General features: G+C 45.7%; 1 protein-coding gene across 4 annotated transcripts in view; it reads left to right on the forward strand.

Annotated features, from left to right (window-relative positions):
* Positions 1 to 23329, forward strand: part of SMG1 (SMG1 nonsense mediated mRNA decay associated PI3K related kinase) — a 795166-nt gene that overhangs the window by 682681 nt on the left and 89156 nt on the right. For all 4 annotated transcript variants that reach the window (XM_082260927.1, XM_082260924.1, XM_082260925.1 and 1 more), the window contains exons 51-53: positions 13505 to 13731; positions 18060 to 18210; positions 18295 to 18484. In XM_082260927.1, coding sequence (XP_082117053.1) covers positions 13505 to 13731; positions 18060 to 18210; positions 18295 to 18484 — 568 coding nt within the window. The remainder of the gene's footprint in view (positions 1 to 13504; positions 13732 to 18059; positions 18211 to 18294; positions 18485 to 23329) is intronic.

Below are 23329 nucleotides of genomic sequence, written 5' to 3' on the forward strand. Positions count from 1 at the left end.
CGCCCCCTCAGGACCAAGGGTATCCAAAAACACTGAAAGACAACAAGAGAGGGGGGCACCAACCTCAACTTTTTGGCTCTGAGGAAGAGGATCCTCCCTCGATACGTGTCAGCCAAACCATACTAGAGTGGACACCAGCATGTCATCCAGCACCGCAGGAGTGCCCTGGACACTTTGGAGACTATCGGTTCCATTGTGTTTACATGTGTGCAGTCGTCATTTGTGAGTACAATGTATGTTGCTTTTGGATTTTAATAAACCTTTTTGGTGGTAATGCACGAGGCCGGTGCGCCCCTCTCTTGTTGTCTTTCAGTGGGAGTATACCCCCTGGGACTGCCCTATGGGCGTAGTCAAACTCTTAAGTCTTTTCCTTCTAGTGTCCTACTCCTAATGAGAGCAGCATAATCCAAAGGTCAAAGAAGATATGGAGCTGTGTCCGTCAATGGACATCAGAGAAAAGGATTTTATGGTAAGACAAAAATCCAGTTTTTCTTTTTTGCTGGTAATGGAAGTCTTTAACCAGGTTATACTGTTACCCACAGGAGACTTGTACAACACTGCAGAGTGAATGAACCCTAACAGCCAATCCGATTTGTAGTTGTAGCATCTTCTAAAATTTAAGATATGGCTCACACATTAGCACCTGAGCTGGCTACTATATTAAAGGCTGTAAGTGCAGCTGTCTACATGGATTATTTAAGTAAAGAAAATCTCATGAACTATGGATGCTAGATTTCTACTTTTAATTTGCTTTGTGTTGAAGCTATGCAGTTAGCCTTTTCAGAGAGCTGGCCATAACAGCATGCATGTTTCTCATTAAATGTGGGCTTTATTGTAACCCCTCCACAGCAGGTTTTGAGGTAAGGTTATGTGAAAAATGAGCAACATCAGTCTCTTGATGTATTTAAATAGGATCCGAACTCTATAATAAAATGCAGGTGTGGTATGATCCAAGCAAAGACATGAAGGGCCCTCCCACACCTATAAAATGAATGGGATGTTGGAAGAGGGCTGCTAGATTTGTTCAGGTGAGCAAAAGACATCAGTACAAATGGCATATAGTAAACAACAAAATCATTTTATTAACATAGAATTTAAAATATCACAAAGCTAAAAATGATTAGACTAAAGCAAAGTTCTGTCTAGTCCTAGTTATAACAATATAATATAAGCCACAGATGGACAATAATGCAAAAATGGTCACAACCAATGAGGGATGGGTCTGACGTGTTTCACTGAACCGCACAGGTTCTCAATAGCTTCTTCAGAGACCCTTTTTGAATCCCAGGTGGACTTTACAAAAAAGGGAGGAAATGCAATTACAATATATCACTTTCTTCATATCATTTCATTCCATAAATGTTATATAATACATATATATAAATGCTTAACAAAAGTGCATGAAAAATCATATAACTGCGAGTTCAGGACATGGGACGCCCTGGGTACATGCCGTGGATATCCCGTGAGGGCAACAAGATGGGTTCCAAGGACAATGTCCAGAAACCCAAGTGGGGAGGTTCGGAGTCCCACACTCTCAACTAAGGGGACATTTCACTCCAAATAGGCCAAAGCCAAGTATCGGCAAACAGAGCCAAACAGTATATGGACACGATCTGAAAAGATAATAATATATATATATATATATATATATATATATATATATAGAGAGAGAGAGATAAATGGGCGTGAAGCGCATGATAATGGCACATACTAGGTTACATGCTGATGGGTAAGGTGCCTACAGGTATGCCTGAAGGGAAATTGATACAGGTGTGAAAAGGAAAAGCAAGATAAAAAGAAATACTTGGTGCAAAATATAAGCAAAAGAAAGACTGTAAGGACATTGTCAGCCCCCAGTATCAAATGCCACCACATAAAGTGTGCATATATCCAACGAACGGAGCGCCGAGATAGACATGCCATTTCCTTTATGCTGCAGTGATTAGCCATGGCGATGACTGCATGGTAATGGTAATGCCTCCATCAACACCATGGTTCAAGCCACACAGCACAAAACAGAGGGGATTTACAACATAGCCAGTGATATTGAGATCAAAGGGCCAGTGTATCAGTTCCAGTATAGTAAGAATAAAGCACCCTGAGCCACACCATGCATATTACATATAGTGCAGCACTTCATCAAGCCAGACTTACCACCAATATAACTTTAATCCCATCAAAATTAGACCGGGACTCCACCGGAAGTGACAGCGGGAGAAACCAGCGTCACTTCCGGTGCGGGCGCAGGGAGACTAAGACATTACGAAGGGCCGTAGCTCCGCCTATTGTTCCGGTGAGAACCGGATCGGGAGTAGAGGGAGGATCTCTAGTACCCGGCTCCGCGCCGAACATCGTCCCACAGAATAAAGCCGCCAGACCCCGGGATCCCACCCGCAGCATCCCACGGGCATCTCTGAACCTGAACACTCAATTAAGAAATATCGATATACACATTAATAATAGTAGTGCTCTTAACACAAAAAATAATACCTAAACTGAGTCACTAAAGCAAATATTGGTACTATGAATTATATTCCAAACAAAATACATTGTTGTGTTACATAAGAGAAAAAAAAGGTTTCCTATGAAAAAAAGAAGGGAAGAGAATGGTACAGATACAACAAATATCAAATACATAAGACATGAAAAATACAGCAATATACATAGGACATGAAAATACAACAAATGGGGCAGAGGGATGGAAAATCCTGTAAAATATATGCTGAATTATTTAAGATATGGTTGATAGGAAATTACAGAGTTTAAACCTGGTGGAAAGGTGGCTCGTAGATTATAAATCCACTTAGCCTCCTGTTTCAATATTTTGTTGTCAATGTCTCCCCCACGGGGACTCTGAATAATAATTTCAAGTACAGAAAATTTAATTACATTTGGATCATAATTATGATAACTTCCCACGTGTTTGCAGATTGGAGTATATATCAATCCCACATCTATGTAATACAGGTGATCTTTAATGCGACATGAAAGCGTACGCTTAGTTTTGCCCACGTAAAATGAGCCGCATGCACACAAGGCAATGCACACGAGGCAATGTACACGACCCCCATAGTTTTGCAGTCGGCATGCCCTCTGAGCCTATGGATCGTCCCGTCCGGGAGCGCAAGAGTAGCTCCCTCGCGGACCCAGGGGCATATATCGCACTGTCCACAACGATAAGTTCCCCAAGGTATCTGATTGTCCTCACTGTCCTGCTGTTGATAGGGACTCCGACCATCATGTCCCTTAATGATTTCGATTTTTTTATAGACTCTTTCCGGGCGAAGACTAACATATTTTGACATAGTCCTGTCATTGTTTAGGAAATGCCAATCGTGTGATAAAATCGATCTGATCTGCAGGTGGTGGCTGTTGTAGGTGGTAATCAATTTGGTGGTATCAGCCTGTGTTGTTTTCCTATTAAAATTGAAAATTAATTCATCCCTGGTATGTGTTTTGGCTTTTTTATAGGCCTTTTTTAGGACATTTTTACTGTATCCTCTAGCCCTGAGTCTGTCCCTTAGCGCAGCTGCCTCCACCTCGAAGTCCTCATCTCTCACACAGTTCCTCCGGAGACGGAGGTACTGGCTGTAAGGAATACTCCGTACAAGAGACTGGGGGTGACTGCTGGTGTAGTGTAGAATCGTATTGCCCGCAGTCTCCTTACGATATAGCGTCGTACGGAGCATGCGGTCTGAATCAAGAAATCTAGTATCTAAAAAGGGGAAACTCTCTGTACTATATTGCATGGTAAATTTTAGGTTGTAGAAATTAATCGCCAATAAATCCATGAATTGGTGCAATTCAATATCACTACCCATCCAAATAACGAACACGTCATCGATGTACCTGCGCCATAAAAGGATATAGCGCAGGTACATCGACAAGGCATTGTCATTAAACACCGATCTTTCCCATCCCCCCAGATAGAGGGTCAAGTATGACAGGGCACACAAAGTCCCCATCGCCACGCCCTGTACCTGGAGGTAGGTGACGTCCTTAAATGTAAATACGTTGGACCGCAAGATGTGGTCCAATAGTACAACTATAAAGTCGGCTGTAGGCCATTTAGAGCATTCCTGTTCATAAAGAAACATAGATACCACCTCAATACCCTTTCTATGAGGTATACTAAAATACAGGGCCTCAATGTCTATTGCCACCAATAATGCATGAGCCGGTACCACCACACCCTCAACAACCCTCAGCAACTCCAAGGTGTCCTTGAGGTAAGACGGCAAGCCTGACACCAAGGGTCTAAGATGACTGTCAACGTATTTACTTGCTGGCTCAGTTTCAGAGCCGACACCAGAGACGATGGGGATTCCAGGGGGGATCCCCAAGGCTCTTGTGCCCCTTGGGGAGTGCATGGAACGTGGGGATGATGGGCCATTTGACTTTGAGGAACGGATATAGATCATGGTCCATAATATTTTGATGGTAAGCATCCAGTATTAGTGACCCATATCTACCAGATAAAGTTTGTGCAATCTCCGGTGAAATAACTGAGTACCAATCCTGGTTGGATAATATTTTTGTGCACATATTTTCATACTGCATCCTGTCCATGACTACAACGTTGCCCCTTTTATCGGAGGGCTTGATGACAATGTCTGCTTTGTGAGTCAGGTCAGTTAATGCTTTTCTCTTTTGCCAAGTAGGGTTGGACCTAAACGGGAGACTTCAAATGTCTTTCACCATCTGCTTAACAAACGCCCAGACAGCTGGGCACGTCTGCAAATTAGGAAATTTACTAGATTTTGACTTGAATTTGATAGGTTCACCACCTAAAGCCGACTCATCCTCACTAGAGGATGAATCGGTTCCATCAGCAGAATCGTTATGCTTGTTTTCTTCCAGTAATTGGACCACAATCTTTAAGGCCTTATAGTCTTGCACTTTGAAGTCCTTGTAAGGATTTTCCTCGCCACCTACTGTTTTAACTGGCTCCTTATCAAGTTCCTCGCAAATGAGTGCAAATCCTTCACAAGGTTGAATTTGTTGAGACCCCGTGAAAGACAAAAACTAAGCCCCAACCGAAGTACTTCACATTCTTGTTCTGATAATTTGTAGGATGAAAGATTAAATATATCTAATGTATTGCAGTCCCTGACTGTCTCAACACAAACGAGTCCATGGTCCCCGTATTTTTCTCTCCCCCTGAGACTGGATTGGTGATTTGCGATCCTAAAGGGGCAGTTTTAGAGGGAGAGGTAATAGCGGCCCTAGGATTCTTTGGAATAACTCCAGTGTCTTGTTGTAACCTGGGGATATTCCCCTTATTTCCATTAAACATGGATACTGTGGCATAATTTCTAGTCCCTCGTGTGCCATCTGGCACCGAATGTTTAGCCACTTCAGATCCAAATATTTGGGTTAAGACTCCTCGTTTTTTACAATTATTCGACATGTTATACTGTCCACCACTATTTCCACGTTTCCTTATTTGACTGCAGTTTCCTCTCTGGTTTCGTTTAGAAGGTGAGAATTGTGAAGATATTACGGACAATTCTGATTCAGATCTTGACATTTCCTCTGACCACTCTCTATGTCCAGAGAATCTTTCCCTTCTTTGTCCCCTACCTCTTTGCCATCTATAGGCGTAGCCGCCCGAGAAGGCCAGTTTATCTTTCATGAATTTAGTATCTTTTTTAGCGATGATATCTCTGTTAAATTTTTCCAGATGTTGCATAAGAGATTGCTCTCTTTTAGCAAAATCTGGATGCTGGAGAATGGAATTATTTGTCATGCGTAGTTTCTCAATTTATCTAGGTCAGTCAGATCACAAATATATTTATCTTTCAAAAGCTTCAAATTGCCCCCTAAAGACAGTATCCTGTATGTCAAATGAAGGATATATTTGTATACGTAGCCTAATGGGGTTAATCTTCTCTTTTAAATATAAATCAAAGTATCGAATATGCCAACCCAAGTTAGATTTTCTTTCCATTAGTCTAGTTAATTGTTGGAAGTACACTTCCAACCCTACATGGGTTTGGGTATTGGATTTATATGATGATTCAATAGAATCCATAAAATTCTCCCATCCGCTTCCCCATAGCAAGCCATGATAGCGAAGCGGTGGAGACAAGAAGGAAGAAGAAACAAAAAAAGGGGGAGGGAAGGTTTTTTTGTTTAGAAAGCACAATGGTCTAAACCAACCAAACAACGATTTCTAGATAGCAAAGCAGCATGGATAAACTATTGTCTCTTACGTCCTGACAGTCGCCGCCCACTCATACAGTCTTCACTACTGGGTATTGGTCTTATCCACAGGAGTAAGCTAAGCAGAAGATTTGTTAGAAACATTCACAAAAACTTTGCATAGACACACCTACAGGGGGCTGTCCCTCTGGTCCAATACCCCCCTGCTAGCAGCATTCCCAATTCAGTTTGTCTTTTGCCTTTTTAGGAGTAGGCAGGCTTCCCTTGGCTGGGGCTGCAGTCTCGGCCTTTTCTTCTTCATTTTTATTTCTCCAAAAGTGTTTTTTCTTTACACTTATGGATTTTTATTTGTTCCTGCGCTTAGTCAGAGTTCGGAAGACTACAGCGTTTGCGGAGCTGAGAATCGCACTGGTTGTCCTAGAGCCTTACGGAATCCCAGCCTGCCATTGAGCGTTAGCAAGCTATGCGTACGCCCAGACCTCGCAAACTACCTGTCCCTGTCCTCAGGGACAAAGCCTGCGATGTGGCTACTTTGCTGGGGTGTCTTAACCGCGTGTTGCTAGCGTCCTGTTCGGCTCACGGCACCCCCACCCGAAGTGGGAGGCTACCTGTCACAGAGCGGTACCCCACGTTTTGCTGGACCGGTGAGTACCATGCTACCCCTCTGTCTGTCATTTTCTGTTGGGGGGTGTATGTGGGGCCTCTGTTATGGGAATGGCAGTCTATGTGGAGTCTGTGATATCCCCCTCATGTCTGTCAGTATGGTTCCCATGTGTCCCTTCACGGTCCCTGCGGGGGCGCTATTGCGTTTCTGCCGCAGTGTGGGGGGGTTGCGGGGGTCCCTGAGTCCCTTGTGATGCTTGTGCAATGTTTTGGGGGTACAGATGTGTGTGGGGGCCGCATCGGTGTAAAACCGCGGGGCCGCCATTTCAGGTGTGGGCAGGCTGTTTTGACCTCATGTGAGGGCAGCAGCCATTTAATCTCTAAGTGTTTCTGATGGAGTCCCAGGATAGCAAATTCCCCCCAGCTCTGGTGGAGGGTTCATGTACTCCTAAATCTTCTGCAATAGTCTCACTTACTGCTGCACTTACGACTTTAGCATCCAAGGTGGATCTGTTGATGTCTGAGTGGGCTTCTAAGAAAAGGCCCAGGCTTTCTCAATCTTCTGATTCGGAACTAGATATGGTTGCCACGGACAGTGTACCCCCTGAGGGGTCTCAGTCCTCTGTCGGATGGGGGGAGGAGGAGGTGGAGGATTCCCCCTCCGGGTCGGCCAGAGAACGCGCTGCAATGTCTGTGCTCATTAGCTCTGTTAAAGACACTCTACATTTAGAAGATGAGCCCCACCTGCCGGGAAAGCGGTCTTCCTTTGGGACCCGCAAAACCCAGAAGTCGGTTCAGGTGTTTCCCTGTCCCGCTGAGTTTCACGAAACGGTGAACTAATAATGGCGCAATTTAAAGTGCAATTTTGTGGTGCCTAAGCGGTTTCAAAACCGTTATCCCTTTGCATCTCCGGTGGATTCGCGCTGGACTGTGGCCCCTAAGGTGGACCACACTGTTTCCAGGTTAAATAAAGCCACTCTGATGCCCGCGGAGGATTCTCCGGTGTTTAGGGACCCGGCGGATAGGCGGGTGGAGTCTCTTACCCGCCACTCCTATCTGGTGACAGGTTCCTTGATGAAACCCGTGTTCGCCTCTGTAATGGACTCTCAGGCTGTGGTGGAGTGGACTAAGGTGCTGAGACGCACCCTTGTGGCTGATTCTGCCCCTCCTGCTACTCCTGGAGATGGTGGACCAAATTATTCAGGCTGTTTTATACCTGTGTGACGCGGCCTTGGATGAGGCCCCTTTAGTCTCACGCTTATCTGCAGTCGCAGTGACGATCCATCGCATCGTGTGGTTGAAAAGCTGGTCGGCTGACTAGTCTTCCAAGAAGACGGTATCTGACATCCCTTATGCAGGGAATCGCCTTTTTGGGGACTCCCTGGACGAATTGGTGAAGGAGGTCACTGGGGGTAAAAGCACGCTGCTGCCCCAGGTGACCAGGGGCAAGTCTTTCCGTGGTAAGCGGGGCCCTTCCTTTAAACCTAAGCAGGGGTCCTTTCGTGCCTTCAAGGCACAAAAAAAGGGCAAATCCTTCAAGGCCTCTGGTGGCCAGAAGAAGCCTTGGGCGGGAAAGTCAAAAGCCGCCCACGCTGGCACGTCAGGTCAGTCCGCCTAGACCTGAAGGGGCGCCCTCACCCGCTTCAGGGGTGGGGGGACGTCTGCGCTATTTTCCCGAACCTTAGCTGGCCAAGATTCAGGACAGATGGATTCAGGAACTCATTCGGTCAGGGTACAAGATTGGATTTCGATCAAGCCCAGCAGACAGATTCTTCCCCTCCAATCTTCATTTGACCCCAGATCGTTTCCAAGATCTCCAATGGGCGGTTCAGGATTTCCTCGCCCAGGGGGTGATTGTCCCGGTGCCACATCGGGACAAGTTTCGGGGTTTTTACTTGAATCTGTTCACGGTGCCCAGAAAGGAGGGCAAGGTGCGTCCAATTCTGGACCTAAAGTTTCTGAACCGCTTCATGCGGGTTTAAAAGTTCCGCATGGAATCCCTCAGATCGGTGGTGGCCTCCCTGAGTCCAGGAGATTTCCTGGCTTCCATCGACCTCAAGGATGCGTATTTACACATCCCCATCTAAGAAGGTCATAAGAGGTACCTCCGATTCGCAATCGCGGAGGAGCACTATCAGTTTGTGGCGTTGCCTTTCGGTCTCGCTTCGGCTCCAAGGGTGTTTACCAAAGTGTTGGCTCCTGTCCTGGCCCTGTTGCGGGCGTAGGGGATTGCAATCCTTGGGTATCTGGGATTGTCTGTAATCTTTACCTTTATTCTCCTGCCTACGTGAGGATTAGACACCCAAAAAGAAAACCTGTTAGCCAACTCATGATAACCCCTACTCTTGTCTACCAGCATGCCTCAATTTGTTTTGCTAGTGTCCCTGAAGAATGGACATCATCCTTTAGCCCTGCTGTTTAAAGGTGAACATGTTTTTTTTTTTTCTTGCTCTTTTGTTTCTCTATGCTATACATTTTCTATTTTGGTCACTCAAGATTAGTCTCTACATAACTGGTTTGGGCCACCAATTATAGGTATGTGGCTCGTTTGTCCTCCGTCTAGCTTTTTGAATACGGTTTACAGACCTTGTTGGACTGGATTTTGCAGGGATAGCCTGGCAGTGAACTTTATGCACCGGGTTTCATGTGGTGCACTTTCCACGCTCTGTTGCACAGAGAACATTTCAGAACCAGAGTTTCTGGCATTACCTCAGTGCTTGCCCTATCTCTTAACTTACTGATTAGGCTGTGAGGCTGTTTACCATGAGCTACCTCATTTACTAAGGTTGCTGAACAGGTTATGTTGTTGCTCAAACATCATCCACTGGGTGACGTGTCCTGCACTTGTACTCTTTTCCGCCTTACAGCAGCAAGAAAGCATCCTCCCTCCTGCTGCTTCTGCTTCCAGAAAAGCTACCTGGGTCCTCGATCGGCTACTACTGCCTTCTCACAGTGACTTTGGTCATCTAAGGCCATCCAGTCCTCATCTATTACTAGCTGTCTAGGTTTTTGAGGCCTTGTATCTTACCCTGAACCTGTATATTGCCCTGAACCTGTATATTGCCTTCCGGCCACACAGTTTGGACACAAGGGGACAGTCCTGCTGTACTGGATTCCCCCTGCTACAACAATATCCAGATCTATCCATTAAGGTGGACAACGTTTACATTAACATGCCCCAGATCTAGTTCACTGCTTTCGAGGGCCCTTTATTGAAGATAAGGCATGGTGCTGTGATGTGGCACAGGGATATTTCACTCCTTCCCACAAATCAAAAGCTTACATGAAAGCAAAGAAATGTGAGAGAACCAGCAATGATATCACCAGGTCTTCCAACAGGTATATTTTAAAAACCAAAACTTTTAATTCAAAAAAATATTTTTCATGTTGATGAGGGATTTGAGAGGGGGCAGTGGAAGCTTTTATATGAATACATTACACTTCAGCTTTTAATTTCAGCTATGATTGTTGGCTGGTAGCCTCCCATCTCATTTCTCACATGTCAGTATATATCCATGGGCATGTTGACTGAAGTGCTGGACTATGGAACCCTTGTGTTAAGAGTGTTTGAATCCACAGTGTCTTCTCCATCTCTAACTGTTAAGAATAATTTGTGCACTCCCTTAGCTTCTTCATGGAGACCCTTAACCGCCTTAGCGGTATCCCCGAGCGTGACTCGGGGTAGGAATTTTCTGCTATTAGCGGTATCCCCGAGTCACGCTCGGGGTCAATGGGCAGAGCGTGCAGACAGCGCAGCGGAGCTTCTCTTACCTTATCCTGGCGATCCAGCGATGAGCTCTCATTGCTGTGACCGCCAGCCGAGATCTCCGCCGCTCGTCTGTCGGTAGGAGGACTTCCTAGTTCCGTTCCCTGCAGCAGCAATGCTGCATGGGAGCGGAACTAGGGAGGGAAATTAAAAAAAAAAAAAAAACGTTGCACAAAACACATAACACATTTTATATTATATATATGCATATATATATGTGTATATATATATATATATATATGTATATATATATATATATATATATGCATATGTGTATGCAAATATATATATATACATGTGTATGCAAATATATATATATACCTATACACACACACATATATATATATAGAATTATATTATTGATTCGATTATAATTCATGCGTTTTATATATATATATATATATATATACACACACACACATATATATATATATATATATATATATATATATATATATATACACACACACACATATATATATATATATATATATATATATATATACACACACACATATATATATATATATATATATATATATATATATATATATATCTATATACACACATATATATATATAATATATAACGCATGAATTATAATCTAATCAATAATATAATTTTATTATATATATTATATATTAAATAATAAAATAATATTATTGATTCGATTATAATTCACTTGTTTGTGTTTCAAATTTATCACATCTGGGATGTCTACTAGAGACTTGTTTTGGTCAGGTTTAAGTCAGTAATTACTAAGAATTGTAGGCCTATAATACATAACGCCAAATTTCCATGAAAAGAATTGTACCGCTTTTGGAACAGAATTCCTGACAGAATCATACTGCCAGGGAGGTTAAGCTTGGCTTCCCATCCATCTGCAAGACCTGGCACACAAAGTATGCCAAATCCTTAGATGAGACTTTCTCTCCATGTAGGTGCACCCCTACTTTCCAGAATGGGGAGAAGTTTGTCAACTTTTGCTGACACTTGGACAACTTGCATCTTTACTTTTTGGTGCAGGTGGTGGTATCCCAGAGCTGCAAACTTGCCCTCTCCTCAACCTCTGAACTCCAACCTTCTGGTATTTTTTGCACAGATTAGCATATCCCCATTGTGTCTATCCTTTCCTCGGGATTAAAGTGTCATTGTCCCTGATCATGTGACGGAACAGTTTGAGGGTGTTCTAAATATTCACTGTTTACAAGCCCTAAGGGGGCATTTACCACATTCTAGATCTCATAGCTCTGAATGTCCTTATTCAGGTCCTGAAATTCTGCATGGAATCTGCCTTATCTGTGTTCTCAATTCATCAGGGAAACTTTCTGGTTACTGTGGACATCAAAAATGTGTGCTTTGATATCTCCAGTGTTTCCTACACATTTCTGCGGGGCCCCTGCATCACCAGTTTTTGGCCCTGCCCATATGCCCCTCGCCTGCACCTTGGGTACTTGCCAAAGTGCTGGCTCCAAGTACCAACCCTGCTATACTCTTGTGGCACCCCCCATTTTGAGATACTTAGAAGTCCTCCTGTTGAGGAAATAGTTGGGGAGGGTTGATTCGGACGCTGGGATGATGTTTGAAGTATCTGTCCAGGACACAACTAAGTCCAGAAGGATTCGTCCACAAGAGACATGTCAGGTTCTCCGGTTTCCAGTTCAAACTTTGCAGAGGTTTTCTGACTTTTTGCATGTGCATGGGAGTCCTAGCCCTACTGTTAGCCTTCAAGGCAGTTCCATTAACCCTGATCCCTCCAAGTCTCTCCAACGCAACATTCTGTCATTGCAGAATAAGTTTAACCAGTCTCTGGACAGTCTGATTTGTCGCTAGGGACCAAGTTTGTGTCTCAGAAATTTGGCACAAGTCATGCGCCCATCCTTATCCCTCTTTTGGATGAGCCACATGACAGATGCCAGTTTGACAGGCTGGAAAATGGAGTCCTTGGCACCCCATTGGTGCAGAAGACTTAGTTGTTTTGGGAGTCTTGTTTCCTAATTAACATTCTAGAGCTTTGGAGGATGTGTTACACCGACCTGGTAAGACTCCTGCGGGTTATCTGTGAACTCTACAAGATCATCAGGGTCTTTCATCCCAAGAACCAATTTCCATTCTGCTTCACAAATGCTGACTTTAATGGCATGGCTGTTTTAAAGCCCACATTCTGAAGAATAGGGGCATCTGATTTCCTTTTTGTCCAGATCGTCCCTGAAGGGTCGCACCCCTTAATCATTCCACCATTTCTAGGTTGCTCAAACTATCATGCAAGCTTATCGTCTCAAAGGGCAGGTTTCACTCTTTCTTGTCAGTGCACTCTCCTGGGCTTTTCAACATCAAGAAACTGTTTCCCAGATTTGCCAGGCTTCCACCTAGTCTTTTGTTAACATGTTCTCTCAGGTTATTATTTTGACTTCATGTGATCCCAGCTCTTTGAGCTTTCTGAAGTTCCCAGTTACCTGTATCTTGGGCCAGTCGGTGTTTGTTTACTGTGTCATCTACCCTTCAGTTTAACTGCTCTTGAACATCCCAGTGGTTAAAGCTTTGCTGTGTTCTTGATTAGATGAAAAAAAAAAATGTTTTTGTATTTGTAAAATCCTTCACTTGGTGTCAGTTGCGAGACAAAGGAAGTCTTTGACCTTCGAGTCATAATGCGCCAACAGGTGGATTGGTCATCGGCTAAAAAGAAAAACTGTACAATAGCCCAGGATAAATCTCTCCCCCCCCCCCCCCCCCTTAACAAAATGATCTGTCAATCATTCATAAAGGTACAGTGATAAACCTTAGAAACAGGCTTGTTTTTCCTTTAAAAGATAAGTTGTTTTTATGATTTAGTGCTTTTAGCTATACTGAATACATATGGGAATGCTGAGAAATCCTAAATCGTTTATAGACCTTGAAGTGACTAGAAGATGTTTTAGAGCATGATCTGTTTGGGTAATTGCAACTCTTGTGTTTTTTGTTTGAAAGGAATTGAACTCAAATTTCCGGCAGATTATTTTCCCTGAAGCTCTCAGATGCCTAATGAAAGGAGAGCAGACGCTGGAGAACATGCTTCAAGAGCTGGATAACCTGATAGAGCAGACCACTGATGGGACTTCACTACAGAACATGGTGGAGTTACTGCAGACTTACCTAAGAAATGCATCCATGGGCCTGGAAGATGAGGCAAATGCTCACTACATTGATGTTGCAAGGTATTATATAGGCTAAGTTATCTTATTTTGTTTTGGTTGACTAGTTTGCACTAGTCCCTGGATTTTACATAAAAAGTCTTGGTGAAATGAGTCCATCACATCCAAAGGTAAATACTATTCTCTATTATAGTGAATAGTTAAACAAAATATTCTCTGCACATGTTGACCTATTTATACACCAAAGGTTGACATATTGAGGTGAGCACAGAGTGTTAAAAGGATTGTAAAGGCAGACATGTTTTTTTTTTTTATCTTAATGCATTCATGCATTAAGATAGAAAAAAACCTGTGTACAGCAGCGCCCCTAATACCTGAGCCCATCTTGATCCAGTGATGTTGCCGGAGTGTCTCACCTGCCCAGGACTTTCCTCCTCATTGGCTGAGGCAGCAGCGTGGCGTAATTGGCTCCTGCTGCTGTCAATAAAAGTCAGCCAAAAAGGAAAGAAAGGGTGCTGGGGCCAGGTCGCGGCTTTGTGTCTGAATGGACACAGAGCTGCGACTCGGCTCGGGTGCCCCATAGCAAGCTGTGGGGACACTCAACAGGAGGGAGGGGCAAGAAGCACAGATGAGGGACCCGAGAAGAGGAGGATCCGGGCCACTCTGTGCAAAACCCGCTGCATAGAGCAGGTAAGTATAACATGTTTGTAAAGTCTTTTAAAAAAAAAAAAAAAAATAATAATAACTTTAATGATGATGGTACTCATTGGGAGTTGCGTATAAAGAGGAGTGTTGGAAGACACAATATAAAGCTTTTGCAGATTCCAAGGAGATGTTGTATATCGCTTTTAAAGTACAACATAAGTGTAGCATGTTGGTGCTCGAACGGACTAGTTGATTTTACAGTAGAAGAAACACACGACTGTATAACACAGTAAATATAATGGACCTTTATGGGGTTTTTTTGTTCAATATAATCCCTGTATCCATTGGTATTGATTTTATCTATTATATTGAGAACCCATGAATAGAAGAAGCTTGCACCCCGTAAAAGTGATCAGACATGATCCCCAGTATAGGCAGTCCCCGAGATATAAACATCCGACTTGCATATATCCAACTTACAAACGACTCATTCTTACAAACAGAAGGAGACAACAGAAAATGAGAGAAAATCTACCTATAGGAAAGGGAAATTCACTCCTATAAGAGTTATGGGTAAAGGTGTTTCCATTGGAGCTGTATCCCCAATCATTGTTTGCATAACAACTCAAAATTTTCAAAATCCAATTGTCACAGGGAGAGAAAGTGGGATGAGATATTCTGAACATTGCTACAGACAGTAAAACAAACGTTACATGTTGACTCATCCCTATGCGATCCAAAAAAAAAAGTTAAAAAAATATTTCTCTTTTGTTTATTGACAGATACAGTTCCATATCTTCTTTGGGTTATGCTGCTCTCCATAGGAGTAGGTCTAGGTGGAAACAAATTTGACTACCGGTCCTAGGGGGTATACCTCCCACTTCCTGCTCTACGACTACAGTTTTTTACAGCCTAGTCAGGAGTAAGGACCTGGTTCTTTGCTGGGATCTCTGGTCCTGGTATTTTTTCCTTTTTTAAATGAACTTTTTTTTTTTCTTTTATTATTTTTTTGTTCCTGTGAGAATTACAATCAACTGCCGGACTGGGCAACGCACTGGATATCCTAGATCCTTACGATCTTCCCAGTTTGGCCAGCAAATGGGACCCAACTTTAGCTCCACAGTAGGTTGGTCGCGACGTAGCCCCACTGGATGGGGGCTGGCCGTTGAATGAAACCCTTCACAAGAACGCATAGCACTAGTCATGACCTGAGTCGCAGTGTACCTCTGGTCGCAGCACCCCCATTCCATTATGGTGCGGTGGACTGCCCGAAGTGGTGCCCGCTTGGTTCACCGGTGTGGTAAGTAGTGCCCCCCCTTTCTCCTCTGGGAAAATATTTTGGTGTACCTGAGCCCTTTCCTTGTGTCGATAGGCCCCCTTTGTGCCCCTCCTTTCCACATGGTGCCCCCCTTCACTAGCGGGGTTCCCATGCCCCATTCACCTTCACCTACCCCCCTTCCTCGGGGTGGCCAGGCTATTCTCAGGTGTGGCTCTGTCCCCATAATCTTGGATTTCCTACAAGATGGGGTAGAGAAGGGTGTGGCGGTTAACACCCTTCCGGTACAAATAGCAGCTCTCTTGTAGACGCGAGACTTGCAAAAGAACCGTTAGATAAAAGATTTTTGATGGCCAGGAATAGAGCTACCCCTATCACTAGAGTCAGGTTCCCATCCTTGGGACCTCACTAGGTTTCTAGAGGTGTAATCTATAAGCCCCTTTGAACCTAAAGAAGAGGTTTCCTTTAAGTTTTTGTCCCTAAAACTAGCCTTCCTCTTAGATGTCACGACAGCCAGAAGGGTAGGGGACTTACAAGGTCTTTAAATTAAAGAACCATTTATATTCATGTTCCCAGATAGGATTATCCTCAGGCCAGATCCTCTATATCTGCCCAAAGTAGCATCTTCCTTTCACAGCAAGCAGGAAATAATTTTACCATCCTTTTGTGATAATCCTAGAAATTAAAAAGATAATAAAATTTCATTGTTTAGATGTGAGGAGATGCCTCCTCCCTTATTTACAGAGGACCAGGGAGATTAGGATATCTAATCACCTTTTGATCCTCTACTCTGGACCAAGAAAAGGACTGCAGGCATCAAAACCTTCAGTCTCCAGATGGATTAGGCAAGTCAGTACCATGTCTTATGAGTTTTTAGGTGTTCCTGTGCCAGCAAAGCTGAAAGCACACTCAACAAGAGCACTGGTAACAACCTGGGCCCGAAAAAGCTGGAGCTTCCTGGGAATAGATTCACAGTGCAACCACTTGGTCCAGCCATGACACTTTTATGAAGCGCTACCAAATTGAGGCGCTGTCTACGCAAGACCTAGCCTTTGGCCGAAAGGTACTACAGGTGGTTTTCCCACCCTAAGGTAGGCCTGTGGTTACTTTATTATCCTCTCATGTGTTGCCGTCCTGGAAGGTGAGAGGAGAAAACCATCCGTTAGACTTACCGGTAAGGTGTTTCTATAAACCTTCCAGGACGGCAAGGCCTAATTCCCGCCCTGTTAAAAGGGTGAGAAAAGAATGTAAACAATAGGTGGTAAATACCTAAGTGACTATACATCCCTTGTGAATCAGTTGGAAAACTACTTTTTTTTACAACTGAGGGACAAGGGGAAGGGTGGGGCCTTTTAACAGCTGTGAACTAATTGTGTTTCCTCTAGGCTGGAGCCTCTCTCATGTGTTGCCATCCTGGAAGGTTCTTAGAAACACCATTACTGGTAAGTCTAACGGACGGTTTTTGTCTTTACCGAGGGACTTTGTAAAGAATTGGCTGCGTCTGCTGCAACCATATCCAGATGGATCAGGCAGACGGTTGTTCAGGCTTATTCACTTAAGGGTCAGGTTCCTCCTTTACCTGTGATGGCTCATTCTACTAGGCGCTGAGTTTCTCTTTTTTTTTTCGCTTTTTGCCATCAGGCGTCGGTGATGCAAGTTTGCATGGCAGCAACTTGGTCGTTTGTGCATACGTTCACAAAATTCTACAAAGTAGATGTGTTGGCATCTTCGGACGCCTCTTTTGACAGCAAGGTTTTGCAGGCTGCTGTTCAAAAGCAAACCTTTTGTTTGTTTTTTTAGAGTGCATGTTTTTTCTATGTGAGCTCCAGTTGTTCCTTGTTGAGCTCCATGTTACCTGGTTGGCTAATTTTAGGCTTTGGGGAATTACGTTCTTCATTGCGTTTTTTTTCCCACCCCTCATGCATATACTGCTTTGGGACGTCCCAATGGTCTAAGAAGATATTTGGAGCTGTGTCTGTAAATGAAGAAACTGGATTTTTGTACTTACCGTAAAATCCTTTTCTCTGAAGTTCATTGACAGACGCAGCACCCACCCCTATACTTATGAGTGAAATGGGGTTTTTGGTCTTCTAAACACTGCTTGCAACTAAACACAGGGCTGTAGCAGAGTGTGTGGGGTTATGCCTACTGGGACAGCCCATAGGCATGGTAAAGCTTTTTCCTGCCTAGTGTCCTATTCCTGATAGGAGAGGCATAACCCAATGCTCTAAGTAAATATGGAGATCTGTCAATGAACTTCAGGTAAAGGGATTTTACGGTAAGTACAAAAATTCAGTTTTTATTATAACATTGCCGTTTGTATTTATTTTCATGTATATATTTGTAATCTGCATTTAAATTCCTTCCAGCCCAAAGACAACATTTTGTATTTGTAGACTGATATTTCCACATATAATTGCAGATATTCTAACCAAATTAAGATTACTATTGTAGGTATGTTGTTTTACAGGTTACTTCATTCTCAGTATGGGGAGTTAATTCAGCCAAGGAATGGCTCTGTGGAAGAAACTCCAAAAATGTCTGCTGGTCAGATGCTGTTGGTTGCTTTTGATGGGATGTTTGCTCAAGTTGAAACTGCATTTGGCTTACTACTAGAGAAGGTATGGGCATTTATTGATATCTTGTTAAATTGATCATGTTCTTGTAAGCATACTCCATGTTTACCTTGTGGCTCATGCCTGCAGTTAAAACAGATGGAAATTCCACATGCCTGGAGAAAGGTTGATATCATCCGTGAAGCACGGAGTACACAGGTGAACTTTTTTGAAGATGACGAACTTCGTCGTGTTTTGGATGAAATATTTTTCTTAAAAAGATTACAAACAATCAGAGAATTCTTCCGCCTTTGTGGCATATTTTCTCAAACCTTGTCAGGTAAGAAAATTTTACTTTTCAGATGTGACAGTGTTTACAGAAATGAATACAGTAATACCCACCAATTATATTCATGTTTGAAAAGTTTGAGAGGTTTTCAGTTTAAAATGCACTCACCAGCCACTTTATTAGATACACGCGTTCAATGTCTTGGTAGCACAAATTGCTAATCAGCCAATCACATTGAAACAACTCAATGCATTTAGGCATCCACACATGGTGAAGACAACTTGCTGAGGTTCAAACGGAGCACCAGAATGGGAAAGAAAGGGAATTTAAGTGACTTTGAACATGGCGTGGTTGTTGGTGCCAAACAGGCTGGAATGAGTATTTCAGAAACTGCTGATCTACTGGGATTTTCACGCACAACCATCTCTAAGGTTTACAGAGTATGATCTGAATAAGCGAAAATATCCAGTGAGCGGCAGTTGTGTGAATGAAAATGCCTTTCTCTTACGTCCTCCGACAGTCGTCGCCCCTTCATATTTGTCACAATAGGGTTATTGACCTTTGCTCCGTAGGAGTGGCTAGACAACAGAATATGTTAATATCAAAGCTTTTAGCATACCCCACCCCCAGGAGGTGGTCCCCTCAGTCAATACCCTCCTGCTTCCTGCATTCCTACCTCAGTTTCATTTGTCTAGCTCAGGAGTAGGTTAGACGTTTCCTGTGCTGGGGCTTTTCAGTCTCAGCTTCTTTTCTCTTTTTGATTTTATTTGGAGTTTTTTTCTCTTCCTTTACTTAGCTGTTTATTTTCAGCTCTAGTTAGGTCTTCTGATGAAGATGAGCGTGCGGTGCTGGGTCTCGGGCTGGCCTCCCTGGTTATCCCAGCCTGCCATCGAGCGTTCAGCTAGGTTTCCCTGGCAAATATGAACGACCCATCCCTGTCCGCTGCGGGGATGCTGCGGTGAGGTGGCTACCTCACTGGACGCCATGCGGTTTCGCACCGCAATTCCACTGCGTCCTGGCTGCGACTCTCCCTGTCCTTAGTGCAGCGGTTTGATCGCTTGTGCAGGCTCCCCACGCCATCCGGATGGTAAGTGTATTTCTGTGTGGGGACCTGTCTGTCTTGTTTGTCAGTCTGGGACTGTGGGACCCTGCATGTCTGTGCATAATTTTGAGCTCCCTGTCAGTATAGCTGCTCTCTGTGGGCTGCAGGGGGGGGGGGGCTCTCCTGCTCTGCTCTGTGTAACAGGCTGTGTGACATGCTGTGTGCTGTGAAGGACATGATTGTGAGACATGTTTTGGGCATACTGTGTGGCGACAGCTGCTGCGGTCCGCCATTTTTTTGTGACAGTTTTGTGGTGGCCGATCCTGTGTGGTGAGAGCGCCGTTTTTGGCGCCAAACGCCGCCATTTTGGCGGCGATCACGCGGGCCACATGTCAGTGTTTCTGACTCTACAGCCTCGGCCGGCGGCCATGTTTGTGTAGCCTTACATAGGCTTTATGAGGGTGGTCAGTCTCGCATCACTTCCTTTTGCTCTGAGGACAGCGATCGATGTAGCAGCAGCCTGTGTGACCTCTCCAGGTTTTACCTTCCATTCCTGTATTCCTTGCCTTTGTATTCCTAGCCCGGTGGGTCAGTGTGTTTTGTGAGTGCGGTGGGCTGCGATCGCCGCGACCTTAAAGGGGCAGTACTCCTTTTTTTTTTTCCTAAGTTACTGGGGCATGGATTCTCAGGAAAGCAAGTTTCCTCCCTCCTTGGTAGGGGGCCAGGGGGCTGCTGCTGCTTCCCCCGAGGGGGCTGATCTGGCTACTATTGTGGCTAACCTTGCTGCTCAGGTGCAGATGCTGGTGGCTGATCGATCCACAAAAAGGCCCAGGGTGTCCATTTCCTCTGATTCAGAGGGCGATGGGGATGCTATGGCTGGAGTGCACTTCTCAGGGTCTCGTTCTTCTCTAGACCTTGCGGGGTCTGAAGGGGAGGCTGAGGTGGAAGGGGTTGATAATTCTCCCCCTGGCTCGTCTGAAGAGCTTGCACTCATGGATGAGTTGGTTGCTTCTATCAAACAGACGCTGCATTTGGAGGATGAACCATGTCCTCCTGCTTTGATGTCCTCTTATGTGAGGCAGAGAAAACCCAAAACGTTGCAGGTTTTTCCTTGCTCTACGGAATTTCAGCGCGCTGTTGAGGAGCAATGGCGCAACATAAAGAAGCCTTTTGCTGTGCCGAGTAGGTTCAAGCTGCGTTATCCTTTTACACCAGCTACTGATGAGCGTTGGCGTGTGCCGCCTCAGGTGTATCACGCGGTGGCGATTTTGAATAAATCAACTGCGATTCCTGCTGAGGATACCCCGGTGTTCCGGGACCCTACGGACAGGAGATTGGAGTCTCTGGCCCGTCACTCTTATACGGTTGCGGGCTCTATGCTGAAGCCTATTTTTGCTTCCATTATGGCAGCCCAGGCTATTGCGGATTGGACGCAGGTGCTCAGGCGCACTCTGGTGGCTGACTCTGCTTCGCCGTCGACATTGGCTATGGTATATCAGATTCCTCAGGGTGTCATGTATTTGTGTGATGCGGACCTAGATATGGTCCCTTTGGCTGCGCGTCTGCAGAGTGTGGCGGTGTTGAATTGTCGCCTGATCTGGCTGAAATGTTGGTCTGTTGACCAATCTTCTCGCAAGACTTTGGCTAATTTGCCTTACGCGGGTTCTCGCCTTTTTTGGCGAAACCTTGGATACTCTGATCAAGGGTGTTTCTGGGGGTAAGAGTACTCTTTTGCCCCAGATTCACAAGTCTAAGTTTGTTCGCAGTAAGAAGAATGCTTCGTTTAGACCCTCTCAGGGGTCCTTTCGTGCCTTTCGGTCGCACTATAAGGGTAAGCCCTTCAAGGGACAAGGCTCCCAGAAGAAGCCGTGGACGGGTAAGCAGAAGTCCGGCCAGTCCGGGTCCGCTGCCCATAGCAATGCGGCCTGAAGGGGCGCCCTCACCCAGTTCTGGGGTGGGGGGACGTTTGCTCGGTTTTCTTCAACCCTGGCTGGCCCGCGTTCGGGACAGGTGGGTTCAGGAAATCGTTCGATCTGGATACAAGATCGAGTTTCTCGGCCGGCGGGCAGATTTTTTCCCTCAAATCTTCAGCTGCCTCCGGAGCGCTTGCGGGATCTGCACCTGGCGGTGCGGGACCTGCGGGCTCAGGGAGTGGTGATTCCGGTGCCTCATCGGGACAGATTTCGGGGATTCTATTCAAATCTGTTCACTGTGCCCAGAAAGGAGGGCAAGGTACGTCCGATTCTGGACTTGAAAGCTCTGAACCGCTTTGTGCGGGTTCGCAAGTTCCGCATGGCATCCCTGCGCTCGGTGGTGGCTGCCCTGGTTCCAGGGGAATTCATGGCCTCCATCGACTTGAAGGATGCGTACCTTCACATCCCCATTTTTGTGGGTCACCAGCAGTACCTTCGATTCGCCATTGCGGAGGATCACTACCAATTCGTGGCGTTGCCCTTTGGTCTCGACTCGGCTCCGGGTTTTCACCAAGGTGCTTGCGCCGGTTCTGGCTTTGTTGAGAGCCCAGGGCATCTCGATCCTGGGGTGTCTGGACGACATTCTGGTTCGGTCTGCGACCAGTCAGGGCCTGGTGAACGACCTGTCCGTCACGATGCAGACTCTGCAAGAGTTCGGTTGGACGATAAATTTTCCAAAGTCGACGCTGTGTCCGTCGGTTCGTCTTCCTTACCTGGGAATGATCCTGGACTCTGTTCAGACGAAGGTCTTCCTGCCGGAAGACAAGCTCCGGAAGCTTCAAGAAGAGGTCGGGTCCCTCAGGGACGTTCAGTGCTCGTCCCTCCGGACGTGCATGAGGTGTCTGGGACTGATGGTCTCGGCTTTCGAGGCGATACCCTTTGCCCAGTTTCACACGCGGGGTCTCCGGGAGGGAGATTCTGGCCAGGTGGGACGGACAACCGCAATCTCTGGATCTCCAGATTTCGTTGAGTCATCGCACCAGAAGGGACCTTCTGTGGTGGCTCCAGTCCCCGGCGGTGTCGGGGGGCAAGTCCTTTCGTCCTTTGTCGTGGACGGTGATCACCACGGATGCCAGCCTGTCGGGCTGGGGTGGTGTTCTGGGCGTTCTGTCTGCCCAGGGAACTTGGTCGGAGGAGGAGTCCTCCCTTCCGATCAACATTCTGGAATTGCGAGCAATAAATCTCTGCTTTCGGCGTTGGTCGGTCAGGCTGCAGGGCCGTCCGGTTCGGGTGCAGACGGACAATGCCACAGCGGTGGCCTACATCAACCACCAAGGGGGCACCAGGAGTGCCCGAGCGGCTCGGGAAGTGGCCGACATTCTGTCTTGGGCCGAGACGCACGTCCCGGCGATATCTGCTGTTCACATTCCGGGGGTGGAAAACTGGCAGGTGGATTATCTGAGCCGCCAGACCCTGGACCAGGGAGAATGGTCCCTTCACCCGGATGTCTTTCTGATGTTGTGCGAGAGGTGGGGGTCCCCAGATGTGGACCTGTTCGCGTCTCGTCTGAACAACAAGGTGGAAAGGTTCGTGGCAAGAACGCGCGATCCTCGGGCAGACGCCTCAGACGCGTTGGTGGCGCCCTGGCATCAATATCGTCTGATGTATGCCTTTCCACCGATTCAGCTGCTGTCCAGGTTCTTTCGGAGGTTGGCCTCGGAACCGAAAACGGTGATTCTGGTGGCACCAGACTGGTCTCGCCGGTCTTGGTACGCAGACCTCGTGAATCTGGCGGTCGACGCTCCATGGCGTCTGCCTCTTCGAGACGATCTCCTGTCTCAAGGGCCGATATTTCATCCTGCTTTACAGTCGCTGGCTTTGACGGCCTGGCTGTTGAAACCCAGATCCTGAAGGATAGGGGTCTTTCCCCTGAGGTCATTC

This window comes from Pelophylax lessonae (assembly GCF_965119305.1).
Source record: "Pelophylax lessonae genome assembly, chromosome: 6".
Lineage (NCBI taxonomy): Eukaryota > Metazoa > Chordata > Amphibia > Anura > Ranidae > Pelophylax > Pelophylax lessonae.